This window comes from Panthera leo, chromosome D3 (assembly GCF_018350215.1).
Source record: "Panthera leo isolate Ple1 chromosome D3, P.leo_Ple1_pat1.1, whole genome shotgun sequence".
Taxonomy (NCBI): Eukaryota; Metazoa; Chordata; class Mammalia; order Carnivora; family Felidae; genus Panthera; species Panthera leo.
The window spans coordinates 93,465,353-93,486,777 of record NC_056690.1 but is presented as its reverse complement, the minus strand read 5'-3'; the positions used below and the strand labels follow the sequence as shown (position 1 = coordinate 93,486,777).

General features: G+C 42.9%; 1 protein-coding gene across 7 annotated transcripts in view; it reads right to left on the bottom strand.

The window, feature by feature from the left end:
* Nucleotides 1-21,425, bottom strand: part of ATP9B (ATPase phospholipid transporting 9B (putative)) — a 249,489-nt gene that overhangs the window by 207,608 nt on the left and 20,456 nt on the right. For 3 of the 7 annotated variants that reach the window (XM_042909654.1, XM_042909659.1, XM_042909658.1), the window contains exons 2-4: nt 21,147-21,323; nt 4,273-4,423; nt 1,244-1,357 (exon numbers count right to left, since the gene is read on the bottom strand). In XM_042909654.1, coding sequence (XP_042765588.1) covers nt 1,244-1,357; nt 4,273-4,423; nt 21,147-21,323 — 442 coding nt within the window. Of the gene's footprint in view, nt 1-1,243; nt 1,358-2,422; nt 2,492-4,272; nt 4,424-7,231; nt 7,321-21,146; nt 21,324-21,425 lie in introns of those variants that run through there. The other 4 variants (XM_042909655.1, XM_042909657.1, XM_042909656.1 and 1 more) reach the window with 4 other exon arrangements.

Sequence of the window (21,425 nt, the reverse complement as noted above, 5' to 3'; positions counted from 1 at the left end):
CCCTCTCCCTCACCCACGGGAGCACCCTGACCTCCCTTACAAGCACCGTCCCCCACGTCCCCAAGTCGCCACGCTCCAGCGGCACCCCCAGCATCCTGGCCCGAGAGTTTCCGCAACCGCGGCTCCCTGTGCCTGCGCCTCTCTCTTCCCTGACCAGTGCGTGGCCCGGGCTCTCAGGAATCCGGATGTCATCCCAATGCCACCCCTCACAGGGGCCTAACTTAGATAATCCCGGCGTCGTCCAACCCCACTGATTTCCTGAGTGCAGCGTACTGACTCCGTGATCCATCCGTACTACAAACACCGTTACTGTCACTGCCCAAACCTGCGCTCCTCCGAAGTCTGTGTGGGTGCACAGGAGGAGGGGCTGACTCCAGCGACCCTGCCAACGAGACTTCCGTCCCCTCTGCCAGTCGCCCTGGCGCGTCTGAGACCGGCTGCGAGAGGCGGCAGGACGGCGCAGCCTGGAGAAATGAACTCCGGAGCACGCCGCTCACGTCTCAGCTCCGAGAGGAGCACTGATGCAGGTAAGTGAGCACTACGCCGGCTCCTTCCCTAAAGGGGGAGTTTCACTACGTTGTCTTGACTGGATTATGCTGACAATCTGCCCAAAAGGGGGCAGTCCATTTTTCCAGGTGCAAGGAAGAAAGAAGGCATTCGCATCGTGTACATAAGCTGAAAACTGATGAAAATTATCGGCAAACAGCATCAAACTATCCCAGCGGCGTGATGTTGGAAATGGAAGTATTCGATGAGAAGTATCATTTGCCTTTCCAAAACTTTTATGCACTGAGGGGTCAAGCGGAAATGGTCCGGACTTCACTGAGATACTTCAGCCAAAAGTAAGAACCGCCCATCTGTCAGGACAAGAGGGTCGCTGAGCAGATCACACCCTGGTTCCAGACAGTGCCATCAGCACCGGGGAGAGACCGACCCGTTATCGCAGCCTCAGTACAGAATGCGCCATGGAAACCACCCCCCCCCCCGCCCCCCACCAGCAGGGGTGCCTAGCGGCCCCTCCAGACGACACCTGGAGGGAGCAGTGCACCACCCGGACACTCCTGCAGGGCTGCCCGGCACACATGTGACCGAGCTCTGTAAAATCTTTCACGGAAGTTCACAGATACACGGCAACAATATCACATTTCTTAAAATCTGATCAGTTTCTCTCTCAACCATCTCCACTCTTAAAACCATATTCTAAATAATCATTTAACTTAATTTCAAAAATCTTTTCTTTTACCAGAGGAGCCCAGTAGGTGTAGAGATAGCCTATTTTCAATGCTGGTACAAACTGCGAGCAGGATACTACCAGAAAATAGAGATTCAAGAAAAACTTGAATTGTTCATACAAAACCTAAAAAGGAAAAAGAAAAAATTAACACAGTCTCTCCAAGGAAAATCTTTAATACTTCAATCAAATAATTAAATCGGCACAATATCTAACTACATCTCCAACAAACATTGAGAATATGCCCTGAGTTACAGTAAATTTCTTAATTTTGGCACTGGCTTTCCAATAACCAAATCACATACAAAGCGAGGTAAGGTTACCTCAAAATTATGTCTAAAATAAATTGAAAAAAAGACAATTAGAACTTTCAATTATGTTAAAAGCATCCTCTAAAAGTTTTGATTTTCCAGTTTTCCACACTGACCTACATATAAATATCTTTGTACGTACATCAAAGCAAATGAGATAGCAAGTCCTTTCCAGTGTTGGTGGTCGATAAATATATATTTATATACACACATGTGTATCTTGATAACTCAGAAAATCTTACAATGGGAAAGTCGTGTTAACCTTGTATTTATGCAACGGTAAAAAATAAAACACGACAGCCACGTTTCTGAACACGAACGTCAGGGCAGTTTCACAAAAGCTGAGTGAACAGGCAGAGAGTGCACACAACGTGACTTCACAAAACCGCCTCCGCCTCCTGTAAATATCTGCTTCCCGCAGACGGTAAGAGACGATGACATATAAAAGAATGTGAATTCCAAAGCAATTTTGGGGGAGACAGATGCCTACGTATTTTTTACAGACTCTTAGCAGTGAACCTGCAACAAGAGCTTCAAATATAAAATAAATATCATTCAACAAAATGTTAGGAAGGCAAATCCTGCAACTTTCTGTTTTTGTTTTTTAATTCAAATAGAGTTGTCTTTAAGGAAGAAAACCCAAGATCCGGTATATTAATACACTTCTATTTACAAATTCTCAAACTATTAAATTGAAATTGAAAACGAAAATGGAAGAAACCTCGTGTTTACAGACGAGAATAACTCAAACAGCAGCTGTAACCGCAATTAAACTTCCATCCTTGCAACTTGCAGTCGAAATCTCCTTGGATACCATTTTTTATGCAACTCGAAGGCAGGAAAATTTCAACCAGAGCAGAGCAGTGGGTTAAGTACTTACTGTTGACTTAAAGAGTCCGGAACCACAGGTTTCACGTAATGAAGTTTTCCACATCAACACACAGTTGCTTGTGCAACTAAAGCATCGGCTACATTGATAACATGTTTATATTCATAATCATATTCAATTGCTGTCTAAAAATGTTTTCAGTCATTTCATAAATTAATCTCAGCAGGAGAGAAAGCTCTTTTTCCTCAGTGATTTCTTTAAAATCTCTGTTAGCATAAATTATATCTATTAGCAATTCAAAAATTGCCATTTGGTGCTAAAAATGGCATTGAATTCCTACTGTGCAATTACCAAATGTTTCTAAAATACTACGTTTTAGATGAAAAGCCTAATTTAAGAGACAATCTAAGGAAACAAATTCACACGGTAACACTTGTGCAGACAACACATCAACAGGTATTTTCAGGACACGGCCAATCTTGGCAGGCTGTGTGGATTTACTCTGGTCAAAATTAAGCTGTGCTGTTGGCTTTAAGCCGCCGTAATCAATACCTTCTTGTCTACCGAATGAACTTTGTGACCTTTAGGAAAATGTGCGATGCTTAGCCAATCCGCGAGTATTTAATAATTTAAAATTAAAAAGAAAGCAGCAGCTTCATTCAATACAGATGAGAGTATTTATCTGTCTGAAAGACAGTTTACATTTTATATCCTGACAAAAGAGCAGTCTTTCAATTACGGAGCCAACGGTTTTGTGTGTTTTAATAAAGAGCAAATTAGATATCAAGCATTCACCAACTATTAGATGGATGGGGAAGGGTGGTGGGAGGTAATCAATGCCCAACATAAAATCGGCATGATTATTTACATAAAAACATGAAAAGTAAGACAGCCCTCATTTCACAAAACCAAGAGACTTTCTTGCAAAATAGCATAAAGCTAATAACTAGAACATGTCAAAAACTTTGATCTAGAAACATAGTCAGTAGGAGCTGCCTTTTGCCTGTAGAAAGATGAATAAATTCGTCTATTAAAATAGGAAATGATGCACAAAAATCAAAAATTATCCAATCATTCTAAATACATACAGAGTTTGTACATATTTAAGACAAAAATATCACCAGCAATAAAAGAAATTAATCAAATATTTAAACCTCAATATTTAAACTCAGCATAATACCTATTTAAGATAATGAATAATACAATAATACATGGCCTGAAATTCATAATGTGAAGTAGAAAATCCACCTATAAATGCTTACAGAGATCCTGTTACGGAGTCCTGTCTGTGTAAGCACTTACGTTACTCTCATTTGGAGGCTCCTACGCAGGCTTTACACTTGGCATTCAGCTTCACTTCCAAACGAAACTTACAGCTCTTTTCTGATAATTTAATTCAGGCCTACTTGGTTATTTCCACAGTAGCATAAATATTTTTATCTAAGGCTGAAGTCACACTATAAACTTTCTCTTTTCTTAATTTTTTTTTTTTTAATGTTTATTTTTGAGACAGAGAGAGACAGAGCATGCACAGGAGAGGGTCAGAGAGAGAGGGAGACACAGAATCTGGAACAGGCTCCAGGCTCTAAGCTGTCAGTACAGAGCCCGACACGGGGCTCAAACTCACGGACTGCGAGATCATGACCTGAACCGAAGTCGGACACTTAACCGACTGAGCCACTCAAGCGCCCCAAACTATAAACTTTCTTAAGTTGAACTCTATGCTGTACCCGTAAAAGTGTGCATGCATTATTTAACAATCATCTGAAACATGAATGGTTCAAAAACAAAGGGACACTGATTTGGACGGCACACAATTAAAAGGGGGGGAAAACAGTGAAAACAAAAGCAGCTGGCAATGTCTCATATAAAACTCAGTTTTAAGAATGTAACAGCCTTACCCCAGGTATAAAGGTAAATATATTGTATTTCTGATTTTTGATAGAGTTTCGGGGATGCTTCTCTTCACACTTTTCAGGACATCCGAGCCACACTGTGCGAGCTTTTAGTTCTCTCTTTCTTTGACAAATATTTACCAGCCAATCACAGCAACTGCATGAAAAAAAGAGACACATTATGAATGCTCTATTCCAAGTCTTTAAACTAATCGTACACATTTAGAGCCAATACGGATTGTTTCTGTGTATATGCACTAGACACTGACAGCATATCTAAAGCTAATCTGTAGGGTTGTCTTAAAATAAGTTTTATGGATATGAAGGTGTGACATAAAACACTGAGAGAAACTCGTATGAGCGAGGATATGACGACTTTTTGAACCTCAAGGAAACTATCTTCCCTGTTTAGACCAAACAGGGTCGAAACAAAACGAAAAACAAAAAACAAAAACAAATAACCACACTGACATCCTGAAGTAGTCAATGCTTTACTACGCTGAGAAAAAGGCAGTCTGTTGTTCATAATTCTCAACGCACCGCTCGGGAATTTGATGATAGAGGTCCTCAGACATCAGTTCATCCCAAATGTGACCTGCCCTCTCTTCTTTGAGGGGACCACTTTTTTCCTTTCTAAAAAGGCGCCTTTTCTAGTAGCATTAATATAAAGTTAAGACTTACGGCTCAATTCAGTATTTAGGAAGGGTACTGCTGCTCAGTGGGATGTTCTAGTGACAGTGACAGTGACAGCTCCACTGCATTGCCATGCAGCCATGCTCATGTGTGCAGTAAACACGTTAGATCTGTCCTTGCTCTAACAGCACCAGGGCTCCAGGAGCACAAATACTTCTACTCCCTGGACGTCCAAACCACCATTTTTGGATAGAGAGAATAAAGGTTTCTTAAACTACTTAAGAAAATGATGAAAAGGCATCAGAGCCATCTCAACTGAGCGTAACATAATCAGGAATTTAAAACCTGATCTAATTCAGATCCCCACAACGCCGAGGAAGCCTGGGAAGTCTTCCGGGTGCGCTCCAGGCTGGACGGGCAGGCCGGCAGCAGAAGGCGCAACTGCCGAACTCCCCTCGGTGACAGAGTAAGCTCAAAAGGTCACAGGAAGTTTGCGGGACGACGACAGTCTTCTAGGCGTCATTACAAAATGAGGCTGACGCTCTGGGCTTGTACCTTGAAGTCACCGCCTAACTTCCACGGTGGGGCACTAGCCGACGCGACCCTTCGGAAATCGCCTGCCTTGCAAGTGATCAAAACGCAGACACAGCGCTTCCCGGCCCAGCGGGGGGGCATCCCATGTGAGCGTACAGTTGTGTGCAGTGCATCTCTACGGACGGTCTGCCTACTTGCCAGCTGTGCCCAGAAGATCTTCAGTCTGGAAGGGCAGGGCTTTGCCCTCGGAAGCCCCCTGGCCTTCGGTCGTGGGCACCCGGCCACGGCACCGGGAGCACTGTCACCGTGAGTGAGCTCTCCCACGATGGGAACGCATGCGGCAGCCACAGACGAGCGGGTCAGCTCTGACACACCCCCAGAGACCCTCCTGCTTCAACTTTTAAGAACAGACAGCATCTTCACATATCAAGTATGCTTTTAAGTCCCCGACTGTTATAAATCAGGATGTTATTAAAGTGATTTAAGGCTGTCTAAGTATTCCCATGTTTACTGCTTTCTTGGGGGGGGGGGGGAGGGGGGAGGAGTGGGGAGTAAGGGATTGTCAAGTAGCTTTAGTAAAATGTTAGGGATTTATGATCTGTTCGGGCGTGAACGAAACAAAAATTAAATAAGACTTCAAATAAAATATAAGCATCAAACTCCCATTTCTCACCCTGCTGCTGCTTCTACTGTGTGGCCTGGACACCCTCCCTAGGACTCTTCTCCTCTGGCACCATCCACCTTGCCACGCCCCTGCCACCCGCCCCTCCCCCGTCAGGACCCCAGACACCCCGGAGGTCAGGGGGCTCCCTCCCGACTCCTTCCCGGCAGCAGCTCAAAATTGCCAGCCTCTTATCTAGCCGCATACAGCCGGTGCTCCCGGTGCACAAAAGCCACGCAGTTATGGTACACGAGACCCACGTTACACGAGCCGGGAGGGACTCTTCCCCAAACTCCGGGTTCAATCGGTATGACACCCGCAACTACCTTCCGGAGATGTCAGACCCCCACGTCTCCCCCAGGAGGAAACTGGGGGCCAGAAAAGTAAGCAATTTCTCCAAGACGAAACAACTCGTTGCTGGCAGAGCTACGCGGCTTCCCGAGTCACACTCAGAACGCCTCCAATCTTAGAAAGTTGCATCTGACACAGAAGCGCACGTTACTGGGGGCGTCCGACTTCGACTCAGGTCACGATCTCATGGTCTGTGGGTTCGAGCCCCGCGTCGGGCTCTGGGCTGACGGCTCAGAGCCTGGAGCCTGCTTCATATTCTGGGTCTCCCTCTCTCTCTCTCTCTCTCTGCCCTCTCCTGCTCATGCTGTCTCCCTCTGTCTCTCAAAAATAAATAAACACTAAGAAAAATTTAAAAAATAAATAAACAAATAAATAAATAAACGTTAAAAAAAATTTAAAAAGAAGTGCATGTTACTGTACTGCCCAATATAGCATCCGCTGGCCACGTGACTTTTTTTTTTTAAGTTTAGTCAAGAGAGACAGAACAAAAGACAGAGAGAGAGCGCAAGCATGAGTGGGGGAGGGCCGGAGAAGAGAGAATCCCAAACAGGCTCCATGATGTCAGCATGGAGCCCAACGGGGGCTCAGTCTCACAAACCGCGAGACCACGGCCAGAGCCGCCATCAAGAGTGGGACGCTAATCTGACTGAGCCACCCAGACTATTCATTCGGCATGTAACTGTCTCAGTATGAATCAAAATTCAGTGAAATAAAAAGTCCAGTTCCTCAGTTACATTAGCCACATTTCAAGGGCTCAACAGCCACCTGGGCCAGCGGCTACCATACCGGACATCGCAGATCTGGAACATTCCCCTCGTCACAGGGAGGGTTAGCGGGCAGGGCTGGTCCACGGGGAGCATGGTGCAGACACAGGCGCAGCGGACAGGATACAAGCTTCAATTCGGGGCGAAAATCCTCCAGCAAAGTATTCAAACGGGAATTTTTGTTCGGAAACACCTACTTGCCTAATGTGTGTGACGGCTTAACGTACACAAGTCGGGCAAATCTACCGTGATAATGAAAACGAGAAAAATTGAGCGTTTGAAAAATGTATGTAAAATTTAGAAAATGTGGGTTTTACAAAGTTTACGCTGCTATCAGCATATTCTTATACAGACAAAAGGCTCCATAAATGTAAAACCACTTTGAGCATCACATGCACACTGCAGACAACAGCTAAAATAAAAACGTCAACATCAACACCACTGCGTGTAGCACCTGAACCTAACAACCCAGTAAGTTCCAAAGACTTACACTCTATAAACTCTAAATTAAATACCAAGGGCTAAAAACACGTATACTCAACAGTTTATTAATTTTTCCCTATAGCCCTATATAGGAAAAAAAAAAAAAAAGATTTCTAGACTTCCAAGATGTAACGATTATTTGAAACACTTGGCTACTGATAACTATCAACAAAAGTATTATTACTAAGTATTTCCTCATACAAATACAAAAGAAAGTGGTAGATAGGGAGCCACAATCCAATCACATGCTATTTCACAGAATTAAATGAATACAGAGCCTTGAGGGTTTAAAAGCCTGGGGTCCCACCAGAATTGCCACTGGCGATGCAGGCAGAAACTATGAGCAGGAGGGGAAGACAGGTGCCTTGAGTGCATAAGCCCCCAAAGGTGAGTAACCCAGAAAGTATACTTAAGCCTCATGGAGCTGTAGAGGTGAGCAGGAAAATAAAATGAGGGGCAATTTCTGAGGAAGATGGATCTGTGAACACTGATAACAAGAGGGCGAGTGAAACGGAGGTCCTTGGGAGGAAACAACCAGGAGCTAGCTTCACCTGGTAACACTTCTTTGGAAGTGGAATATTTTCTAAGTGAGTGATTGCTCGGGAGACACTGCCCATTTATACATAAATCACCTTACATTGTCAAGTCACGTAAGACTAAATCCAAGAGTGAATACGGCAGAGTAGCATGGACACCCTCAGCTTGTCTTGTCCCTGAAACGCAGCCAGATCAGCACCAAGCCATTCTGCACACCTAGGAAACTGACCTGAGGATTAACACAACAATCCGTATACCCTGAGCCACAGAACTCGGCAGGTACGCAGTGCGGAGACGTGAAACGGTGGAGAAAAAAGCCCCAGAAGGTAGGGAGCTGTTTTCGTGGAGAGAGGACAGAGAAAGAGAAAGGGGGAGAGTGAGGCACATCAAGATCGTGCAAGAAAAGCACTCCCCCAAAAGCAGCTGGAGAGAAAGAGTGAAAACACTCGCAGGGAACTGAACAAGGAATCTGTTCCCCAAAACCACTGACGAGAAGAAAGGAGAGGGTTTCAGCACCACCAGGATTCTACAAACAGTGGAACACAGTCTGAAGTTCTGGAGCCCAGTGCCTGGCGGTGCTCTGGTGAGGAAGCAGGGCGAAGCCCCGGGAGCAGGCAGCGGGGTCTGAGACGTCCGTGTGCCACACGGGGAGAAGCAGTTCCGCTGCTTGGAGTGCCTTTGGTAGAGGCCATACAGCCTCCCCACAGGCAAAGGTCCCAGGGGACCCCAGAGAGCAGCCACGTTTGCTGGTATTGGGACAAAGATGCCAGAGTGTGGCAAAACCTGGTGCCAGCTGTGTGTTGTGATTGGCCATAACCTCTGAACCTCTGCTGCTGTGCAACGGCATGAACATTTTCTGGGGCAAGCCAGGACCGGCCGTTGCTCAGTGAGACCCTTCCCCAGAGAGCTGGTGTGGGTCCAAGCCACAGGGGTCTCTGAAGTCTACACGGTACCCTATCTGTGTAGAGATGGGGAGTGGACGGAGGCCTGAGACAACGGAGAGGTGCCTGATCACAAGTCGGTGAAAGAGCGAAGTTCCTGTGCCAGAGACTAAGCAACTGGGTGAAACCATTTCCATCTCTCATGTGCACGCACATGTGTGCCACAATGATCCACCTCAGTAAGCTACGCAGCGCCACCTACTGGACAATACAGCCGTTACACCAAGCCCTGTCCAACTGCACCATCCAAGTACACCATCCAGAAGACCGGCACAAGTCCCTCCACCTGCTTAATGTATGGACTATAGCGGGCTTCCCTGTTCAGTTCTAAGGGAAACTGGACGTAACTTCACTGTAGTTTCATTCTGTTTTCTGGCTCATGTATTTGTTCGTTTGCTTTGCTTTGTTTTTGCTTACATTGTTTTCTTTTTTTCGTTTTTCTTCCTCATTCTTGCATACAGAAAGAAAAATTTATTTTTATTATTTTTTATCCTATTTTTTACTTCATAAATTTTTTATTCTATTTCATTTAATTCTATTTTACTATATATTTTTTTAATTTTTTTCTTACCTTTTTTCTTTCCCTTTTCTCTCTATTCTATCAAGTTTCTTTCAACAAGCAGATGAAAACACACCTAGCATCAAGCTGCATTTGATTTTTTGCTTTGTTTTTAATTTTTTAATTTTTATATTTTACTTTTTCTTTTCCTCAAGATGACAAAATGAAGAACAAAAGAAAGAAGAGAAAGACATGACAGCCGAGGCTTAATCAACACAAATATAAGGAAGATGTCTGACCTAGAATTTAGAACCATGATAATAAGAATACTAGCTGGGGTTGAAAAAAGTCTAGAACCCCTTTCTGCGGAGATGAAAGAATTAAATCTAGTCAGCACGAAATTAAAAATGCTATAACCGAGATGCAATCTCAAATGAATGCGATGACGGAAAGGATGGACGAAGCAGAGCAGCAAATCAGCAATTAAGACGATAAAACTATGGAGAATAATGAAGAAGGAAAATAGAGGGAAATAAAGGCAAAATATCACGATTTGAGACTTAGAGAACTCAGTGACTTATTAAAAAGGAGTAACATCCGAATGATAGGAGTCCCAGAAGAGAGAGAAAAGCGGGGAGAAGGTTTACATGAGCAAATTATAGCAGGAAACTATCCTAATCTGGGGAAGGACACAGGCATCAAAATCCAAGAAGCACAGAGAACTCCGATTAGATTTACCAAAAACCAACAATCACCAAGGCAGATAACAGTCAAATTCACAAAATACACAGACAGAGAAAGAATTATGAAAGCAGCAAGGGGAAAAAAAAACTTTTTAACCTATAAGGGAACAGAGTTCAGGCTCACAGCAGACCTAGCCACAGAAACCTGACAGGCAGAAAGAAGTGGCAGGATATATTCAACATGCTGAATTGGAAAAATATGCAGCCAAGAATTCTTTATCCAGCAAGGCTCTCATTCAAAATAGAAGGAGATATAAAGAGCTTCCCACACAAACAAAAACTAAAGGAGTCTGTGACCACTAAACCAGACCCGCAAGAAATTCTAAGGGGGACCCTTTGAGCAGAGAAAAGAAAAAACAAAACGAAAAAGACCAAAATCAACAAAGACTGGAAAGGACCAGAGAATATCACCAGAGACATGAACTCAAAAGGCAACCCAATGGCACCAAATTCGTATCTTTCAATAGTCACTCTAAATGTCAATGGACTAAATGCTCCAATCAAGAGACATAGGCTCTATACAAGACCCATCTATAGGCTACTTACAAGAGACTCATTTTAACCTAAAGACACCTTCACATTGAAAGTAAGTGGATGGAGAACCATCTATCATGCTAACGGTTGTCAAAAGCCGGTGTAGCCATACTTAGACAAACTAGATTTTAAAATAAAGACTGTAACAAGAGATGAAGAAGGGCATTATAACATAATTAAGGGGTCTATCCACCAAGATCTCACTGCTGTAAATATTTACGTCCCCAACATGGAGCCACCCAAATATATAAATCAATTAATCACAAACATAAAGAAACTCACTGATAATAATACCCTAAGAGTAGGGGACTTCAACACCCCCTTACAATAATGGACAGATCATCGAAACATAAAATTAACAAGGAAGCAATGGCTAAGAATGACACACTGGACCAGATGGACTTAACAAATATATTCAGAACATTTCATCCTAAATCAGAAGAATACACATTCTTCCAAGTGCACATGGAACATTCTCCAGAATTCATCACATACTGGGTCACAAATCAGCCCTCAACAAGTACAGAAAGACCGAGATCATATCCTGCATGTTTTCAGACCACACTGCTATGAAACTCAAAATCAACCACAAGAAAAACTGTGAAAAGACCAGGAATACTTGGAAATTAAGCAATACTCTACTAAAGAATGAATGGGTTAACCGAGAAATTAAAGAGAAAATTTAAAAGGACGTGGAAGCTAATGAAAATGAAAACACAACCCAAAACCTCTGGGATGCAGCAGAGGCGGTCCTAAGTGAGAAGTATATAGCAATCCAGGCCTTCCTAAAGAAGGAAGAAAAGTCTCAAATACACAACCTAACCTTACACCTAAAAGAGCTGGAAAAGAACAGCGAATAAAGCCCAAAACTAGCAGAAGAAGGGAAATAATAAAGATTAGAGCAGAAATCAATGATATCAAAATCAGAGAAACAGTTGACCAGATCAATGAAACCAGGAGCTTGTTCCTTGAAAGAATTAACAAAATTGATAAACCCCTAGCTAGATTAATCAAAAAGAAAAAACAAAGGACCCAAATGAAATACTTTCATTTCACAAATGAAAAGAGCAGAGATCACAACCAATGCTGCAAAATACATACAATAGTAAGAAAATATTATGAGCAATTATATGTCAACAAACTGGGCAACCTGGAAGAAATGGTCAAATTCCTAAAGATAGAATCTACCAAAACTGAAACAGGAAGAAACAAAAAATTTGAACAGACCCATAACCAGTAAAGAAATTGAATCAGCAATCAAAAATCTCCCAACAAATAAGAATCCAGGGCCAGATGGCTTTCCAGGAGAATTCTACCAAACATTTAAAGAAGAATTAACACCTATTCTTTTGGAGCTGTTGCAAAAAATAGAAATGGAAGGAAACTTCCAAACTCATTCTACAAGGCCAACATTACCTTGATTCCAAAACCAGACAAAGACCCCACTAAAAAGGAGAACTACAGACCAATTTCCTCATGAACATGGATACAAAAATTCTCACCAAGATACTAGCCAAAGAGATCCAACAATGCATTAAAAGAATTATTCACCACAATCAAGTGGGATTTATTCCTGGGATGCAGGGCTGGTTCAATATCCACAAATCAATGTGACATATCACATTAACAAAAGAAAGGACAAGACCCACAAGATCCTCTCAATAGATGCTGAAAAAGCATTTGACAAAATACAGCATCCTTTATTGATAAAAATCCCCAAGAAAGTAGGGATAGAAGGATCGTACCTCAATATCATAAAGGCCATATATGAAAAACCCACCGCTAATATCATCCTCAATGGGGAAAAACTGAAAGCTTTCCCCCTAAGGCCAAGAACACAACAGGGATGTCCACTCTTACCACTGTTATTCAACATAGTATTGAAAAGTACTAGGCTCAGCAATCAGACAACACAAAGAAATAACAGGGATCCAAATCGTCAAGGAGGAAATCAAACATTCACTCTTTGCAAAAGACATGATACTCTACGTGGAAAATCCAAAGACTCCACCAAAAAACTGATAACACTGATATGTGAAATCAGCAAAGTTGCAGGATATAAAATCAAGGCACCAAAATCGGTTGCATTTCTATACACCAATAACGAAGCGACAGAAAGAGAAATGAAGGAATCGATCCCATTTACAATTGCACCAAAAACCATAAAATACCTCGGAATAAACCTAACTAAAGAGGTGAAAAATCTATACACTGAAAACTATAGAAAGCTTATGAAAGAAACTGAAGACACAAAAAAATGGAAAACCTTCCATGCTCATAGATTGAAAGAACAAATATGGTTAATATATAGCTCCCGAGGCTCCCACAGCCACACGGCCACCACCAAGTTCGCAACGGTTCAGGCTCTCTCACTGACAGAAACTCGTAACACTATGCTGGATGCAATACAAATGCATCACTATTGATTCTCCTTTGTTGGTTATTATCTCTCTACCAAAGCCAGGACCGATTTTCCCATGTTTTCAGTCCTCATCTGGATGCCAGTCATCTCCTCACCCAAATGACCCCATGTTCCCAACTAAGGACAAGACAAAAGTCATCCCGGGGGTGCCTGGGTGGCTCAGTCAGTCAAGTGCCTGATTCATAATTTCCACTCAGGTCATGATCTCACGGTTCATAAAATCAAGCCCTACATCGGGCTCTGGTGTTGAGTGTGGAGGCTGCTTAGGATTCCCTCTCTCCTTCTGTCCCTCCCAAGCTTGCACGCACACTCTAAATTTTTTTAATTAAAAGAAAAAAAAGGACAAAAGTCACCTTCTCTACCACTTCTCCACTCTTCCAGTGCTACCCTTCCCCCCCACCCCCCTCCCCCCCGCCTAAGAGAATGGATTCTAGTCTTCCTTCCCAGAACTGTCCTTCTCCCCAAGGTGTCCCTTTCCTTTTTCACAGACCTATGCCACATGTCCTGTGACGTGTTCAGAAACACCATCCTTCCATGTGGCTTCTTCTATGACAATGACAGGACTCTCAAATCTGTATCTCTAGATCCTGTTTCTGAATCTGACACAACTGTTTGTATTACACCCACCCAACACAAGAGAGATTTAAGAAACAATTTTTTTAATGTTCATTCATTTTTGAGAGAGAGAAAGAGCACAAATGGGGGAGGGGCAGAGAGAGAGACACACACAGAATCAGAAACAGGCTCCAGGCTCTGAGCTGGCAGCTGATGCTGGGCTCAAACTCACAGACCTCAAGATCATGACCTAAGGCAAGTCAGACGCTTGACCGACTGAGCCACCTAGGCGCCCCCCAAAGAGAGATTTTAAATAAGAAAACTATCAATAGTTTTAGATGAGTAATCTATTTTAAACAAACAAACAAACAAACAAACCCATAGTTCACATCATACTTAGTGGTGAAATACGGAAAGCTTTCTCCCAAAGGCTGGGAACAAGAGGCAACAAGGGGGGGTCATCTGGGTGGCTCAGTCGGTTGAACATCTAACTCTTGATTATGACTCAGGTCATGATCCCAGGGTCGTAGGACTGAACCCTCATCAGACACCCCATTGGGCATGGAGCCTGCCTGGGGTTCCTTCTCTCTCCCTCTGCCTCTCTCCTGCTTGCACTCTCTTGCTCTCTGCCTAAAAAAAATTAAAATTAAAATTAAAAAAAGTAGCAAAAAGGTATACCCACCACTGCTGTTTCACATAATAGTGTATGTTCCAGACAGACCCATATGCAAAAAAAGAAAATAAAAGGCATACAGGCTTAAAGGAAGAAATAAAACTGTCTCTATTTGCAGATGACATAACTGTTCATGTAGAAAATTACAAAAAAACACTCTTAGCACTAACAGTAAGCTCAGCAAGGTTGCAAGATAAAAGACAAACACAAAATTCAACTCTAGTTCTGCACACCAGCAATGAACATATGGAAACCAAAATTTAAAATACCATGCCATGGGGCACATGGGTGGCTCAGTCAGTTAAGCATCCACTTCGGCTCAGGTCATGATATCGAGGTTTGTGGGTTTGAGCCCTGCATCAGGCTCTGTGCTGATAGCTCAGAGCCTGGAGTCTGCTTTGGATTCTGTGTCTCCCTCTCTCTCTGCCCCTCCCTGCCCCCAAAATAAACAAACATAAAAATATAAAATAATTAATTAGAATAAAATAAAATGCCATGTCAGTTACAAACATGAAAGGAAGGAAGGAAGGAAGGAAGGAAGGAAGGAAGGAAGGAAGGAGGCTGACTTAGGAATAAATCTAACATGTATAAGACCTGGGTTCTGAAACTATAAAATGCTGAAGAAAAATATCAATGTTCTAAATAAACGGAGAGAAGTAAATTGTGATCTAGAAGATTCAACATAGTAAAGATGTCAATTTCCCCAAGTTAATATACAGGTTAAACATAATCCCTTATCAAAATTCCTGGAAGGACTTTATAGATTGGAAAAGATTATCTAACATGTCTATGGAAAGGGACAGGAACCAGAATAGCTAAAAGAATCTGGAAAAAGAAGAACAAAATACAAGGAATCGACTGGCCTCTTTTTAAGACCTAGATGAAGAGAGAGCACTCCAGACTGAGGGGCACTAGCAGGGCAAACAGACGGACAGTACAGATAACAAAAGAGAGCAGACAGCCCCGCTCACGGACAGCCGACAGACTGGTGACACCAGTACAAGAGCCATTCAGGAAGGAAGGATGTTCTTTCCAACAAATGGTGCTGAGGCATCTGGATATACATAGGCAAAAAAAAAAAAAAAAAAAAAATCTCCACCGAAACTTCCCACGTAGCACAAAAATTACTCAAAAGGATCTAAATATAAACTATAAAACTTGTCAGGGCACCTGGGTGGCTCAGTTGCTTATGCGGCCGACTTCGGCTCAGGTCACGATCTCACAGTTTCATGGGTTGGAGCCCTGCATCCGGCTCTGTGCTGACAGCTCAGAGTCTGGAGCCTGCTTCGAATTCTGTGTCTCAGTCTCTCTCTGCCCCTCCCCCACTTCTGCTTGGTCTCTCTCTCTCTCTCTCTCTCTCTCTCTCTCTCAAAATTAAATAAACATTAAAAAAATTAAAAAGAAGAAAAACTATAAAACTTGTAGAAGAAAATCTTTGAGACACAGGGCTAAGTGAAAAGTTCTCAGCTGTGACATCAAAAGCATAATGCTCAAAGGAAAAACAATCAAAATCAAAGACTTTGGATCTGTGGAAAAACTCTTTCAGAGGATGAAAAGATAAACTACAGAGTGGAAGAAAATATTTGCAACCAACCTAGCTGACAGAAGATTCACAAGTAAAATATAGAAGGGGGCGGCTGGGTGGCTCAGTCGGTTGGGTGTCTGACTTCAGCTCAGGTCATGATCTGTGGTTCATGAGTTCAAGTCCCACATAGGGTTCTGTGCTGACAGCTCAGAGCCTGGAGCCTGTTTCAGATTCTGTGTCTCCCTCTCTCTCTGCCCCTCCCCCACTTGCACTCTGTCTCTCTCTGTCTGTCTGTCTCTCTCAAAAGTAAATAAACGTTTGGGGTGCCTGGGTGACTCAGTCGGTTGAGCGTCTGACTTCGGCCCAGGTCATGAGCTTGCGGTTCGTGGGTTTGGGCCCTGCGTCGGGCTCTGTGCTTACAGTTCAGAGCCTGGAGCCTGTTTCAGATCCTGTGTCTCCCTCTGTCTCTGCCCCTCCCCTGCTCATGTTTGTCTCTCTCTCTCTCAAAATAAAATAAAATAAAATAAAATAAAATAAAATAAAATAAAAATAAACATTAAAAAAAACTTTAAGGGGCACGTGGGTGGCTCAATTAAGTGTCTGACTTAGGCTCAGGTCATGATCTCGCGGTTTGTGGGTTGGAGCCCTACAGTTCAGAGCCTGGAGCCTGCTTCAGATTCTGTGTCTCCCTCTCTTTGTCCCTCCCCATCTTGTGCTCTCTCTCTCTCTCAAAAGTAAATGAATAAACATTAAAAGAAATTAAAAACCAAAAGATTTAAAAAATAATAAATAAAATTTAAAATACATGAAGAACTCTCAAAACTCAACAGAAATAAAACAAAACCAAGAAGAAAAAGGAATAGACCTAAAGAAACACTTACTGAACAAGATATGACAATGGCAAGTAAGATAATCTCGCTAGTCATTTAGAAAATGCAAAGACCACAGTGAGCCGTCACCACACACATATTTCAGCAACCAAAATAAAAACAGTGACAACAAATGTTGACATGGAGACACTGAATCTCGCACACACTGCTGGTGGGAATGTAAAATGGCACAACCAGTCTGGGAAATATAAATAGTCCAGCGGTTTCTTAGAAAACTAAACACATACCTAGGATGCGGCCCAGCTATTGTGCTCGTGCACGTTTATCCCAGAGAAATGAAAACACGTCCACACACAAAACACCTGCACTTGATGGTTCACAGCAGCTTTATTTGTAACGTCCAAACACTTGAAACAATCTCCATGTTCTGCACAGCAAGTGGTCAAACATTCATCCATCCCATGGAATGCCAGCCGGCAATAAAAAGGAACACGTCGTCGTCGATACACCCCACAACTTGAATGGATCTCGAGGGCACTGTGCTGACCGAACAGGCCAATCTCCAGAAATCACACACCGAATGGTTTCAGTTATAGAACACTCTCAAAACTAAACGTACAGAGCTAGAGAACAGACTAGTGGTTGCCAGAGGCCAGGGACTGGGGCAGGGGAGGGAACAGGACCCGAAAAGGCAGCACACAGGAGACAGCTGTGGCGACGGGACGGGTCTGCGTCGTTACTGCCCTGGCGGCCTTGCGATCCCACATGCGTAGTACAGTGAGTGAAGTACACACGGGTACAGCGCAGCCGGCTTCCCGTCTGACGCCACACTACAGGGATGTAAGATGCAACCCCTGGGGGGACTGGGTGGGGGCGGGTGGGACCCTCTTTACTATCTTTGCAATTTACTGTGAAGCTATCATTATTTCAAAAGAAAAGATTTTTTTTTTTAATAAAACAAAGAAAGAAAATTATACACGATGCAAATACAAATCAAAGAAAGCTGGTACTGACAGAGGGAGGGAGGGAGGGAAAGAGACAAATCAAGAAACAGACTTCATAATAGAGAGTCATCTGATGGTCACCAGGGGTGGGGGTGGGGCATGAAACAGGTGATGCAGATTAAGGAGCGCACTCGTCACGATGAGCACAGGGTGATGTGTGGAACGGCTGAATTACCACATTGTACACCTGAAACGAATCTAACACTGTAAATTAACTGGAATTAAAACTAAAAAATAAAAATAAAGGTGGTATCATTGTACTGAAGTCAGACAGACGCACGCATAGAAGAAATACCACCAGAGACAAAGATCAAACCAACGCAAGTTAGTAATCCCACGCTTGCATCATCTAATGGCATACTCTAAAATATATGAAGCAAAACTGACATCATTTAAAGCAGGAGACACACCCTCAACGATGTTGAGAGATCCACCCAAGCTTCTCGTAACTGATAAACAAGCAAACTTCGGGAATACAGAGGACTCGACCAAGACAATCAGCTCTTATAACTCACTGACATACAGAGCAACACACACAACAACTAAAAAAATTTGTATTATTTTTCAAATACACACAGAAAATTAACTAACGTTGTCCATATATGATGAATCATAAAGCAAGTTTCAACACATTACAAAGACTGAAATTAAAAAAATCATAAGTACGTTCTCCAGCCACAGTGGAATTAAGACAACAGTCAATTACAAAAAGATAATTAGGAAACTTCCCGACTGTTTGGAAATTAAGCAGAATGGTTCTAAATTGCATCGATGGAAGCAGAAATGACAAGGAAAATCGTTATATATTTTTAACTAAATGATAATGAAAATACCATGTGTCAAAACTTAAATGCATTTATTTTTAAAACAGAAAAAACTGCAATGCTCATCTTAGGAAGCTAGAAAAAGAACAGCAAATTAAACTCAAAGTATGAGAAAAAATGAAGGGAAGACAGAAATCAATGAAACAGGAAGCAAACAGCCTACGTTCACAGTGTCTCTCCTACAGTGCTTCGCAGAGAATATTTCACCTGAATCTAACAGCAAGGAAACTTCAGACAAACCCAAATTTGAAACATACAAAATACCTGATCCTCAGTCTCAAAAATATCAACACAACGAAAGACCAACAGCGAGGACGGTTCCGGATTAACGGACACTGCACAGACATGCCACCGAACAGCCACACCAGCCCAGAGAAGAAGTGCACGACGGAGGACAGGATGGGGACAGCAGACGGAAGGCACGGTACCGACACTACATCTGAACACGGCGACCGCGTGACGGATGGAGGAAAATACCCTTCTCCTACGAAACGCACGACGAAGTACTCGGACGTAGAGAAAGGAATGTAGAAGCAACCTAGTCCGAACGACTCGGAAAATAACGGTAAGATGTGAAGAGAATGGTAGAATAAACATGGCAGAAGCTTAAAAATTAGTGAACTTGGGCAAAAGGCATATATATAGGAATTCTCTGTACAATTCTTGCAACTTTTCTAGAAGTTAGGATTTATTTCAAGATCAAAGTTTAAAATTTCAAAAGCAAAGATACCACCAGATGTTTGGCTCTTTGAAAAAAAGAAAACTGATAATCTTCTATCAAGATTACTAGGAAAAAGGGAGAGACAAATTGACAATATCATGAATTAAAAAAATGTGACATCCCTACAAAGCCTCATTCATCGTACATCGCAGGAATTTATATATTTGAAAAAAGATAAATCCCTTGAAAAGCACAAAGCATCACAACTGACACGAGAAAAACAAAACAAATCTGCACAGCTCTGCAACTGCTAAAGAAATTAACTCTAGAATTAGTAAGTGCCCACAGAGAACACTCTAGAATACGGGCTATTTAACCTAGAAAATGCGACACAAGTCAGCGATTTCTAAAACCTTGTTTGGCCGTGAAATTCCTTCTTCGTATGAAAAGCTTACAAGAGGTAAGAAAGAAAAAGACAGACACCAAGTGGAAGTGGAAAGGGGGGTGGATAAGCCTAAATCCTGCCCGGGCTCACTTCCTGACTCGACACTGCCCACCTCTTTGAGGGACTCCTTGGAGTCCCTGGGAGCCCACGGAACACTGTTTGAAGACCGCTGCATGAGCTGACACTGAAATCAAATCAGTTGTAAAAACATCTTTCTGTAAGGGGCGTCTGGGTGGCTCAGTGGGTGGAGCGTCCGACTTCGGCTCAGGTCATGATCTCACGGCTTGTGAGCTCGAGCCCCGCGTCGGGCTCTGTGCTGACAGCTCAGAGCCTGAAGCATCTTCAGATTCTGTGTCTTCTCTCTTATTCTGTCCCTCCCCCACTCACACTGTCTCTCTCTGTCTCTCAAAAATAAATAAACATTAAATTTTTTTTTTTTTTTAAACATCTTTCTGCAAACTTCTAATGGGATAAAGAGGATGATAAGTAAGGTATCTTTCTACAATTATGTATATTCTTTTTACGGGGAAAGGGACAGAAGTTCATGACCGTAAGAAAGGCTCTGACCACAAGCCTTGAACAGAAAGACGAAAAAAGCTGTAACTTCTTAGACACACTCTGCTCAAGTGATGTTGGCATTGGCCAGCCGTAATCTTGCCCTGCCAGTCCCCAGGGCTGGAGGACAGTCAGTGGCAAAAGTGTCCTACACACAGAGTGTGGTTTCACACACCAGACTCTAAAGTCAAAGGTGAGCAGACTTAATGCAGTTTATGTCAACCACAAGTGAACCTGTTTAAAGTATAAGCAGTCCTTGCCTTCATCTCCTTCTGGTTAAATTAACAGAAGAATCTTACTCCAAGCCAAAGCATTCCAGTCAAATAACGCACACAGGCGGCTACGGTGTGAATACATTACATTTTACGGGCCCACATCCGCCTTTTTGGACACAGGATAACCACAGACGAAGACAAGGGAACTTAGCTGTAAATGCTGATATGGTCACCAGAACTGATTCTACCATGCGTTAATTACAAAACCGCTAATTTTCTCCATCTTCTAAGCATTAAAACGACCCATAAAAAAAGTGAATTTGGCTTTCCGGCCCCTTCCGGTTCTAATGGCTATCACTCTCCATGACGTCATTTCGTTTAGACTGTCTTCTTTAGTTTGATACGAAAATAAACGTTAGAAGCTAAGCTTTTAAATGTCTGAACTCTGTAACCCCGGTGCCCGGGACACTAGGCAGCAACAGATACCACACCTCGTACAGAGGAGCTTCCAGCCTCCACAGACAAACCGCTCCAGTCCTCTCCTTCGTCGCGCGGTCCTCGCTCGTGGTAGCGTGTGGTAATCACTCTCGTCATTCTCAAAGCCTTCTTCAGACATCATTAGTGGCATTTCGTCCAGGTGGGCGGACTCATCTTCCAGCTGGTACCTGCTAAAAGGTAAGAGCAGAGTGCTGAGGCAGGCCACGCAGGCTTCCGTCACGGTGAGGGGATCACGTAGGACCCGAGCTGGTCCAACTTTACTGACCACGCTT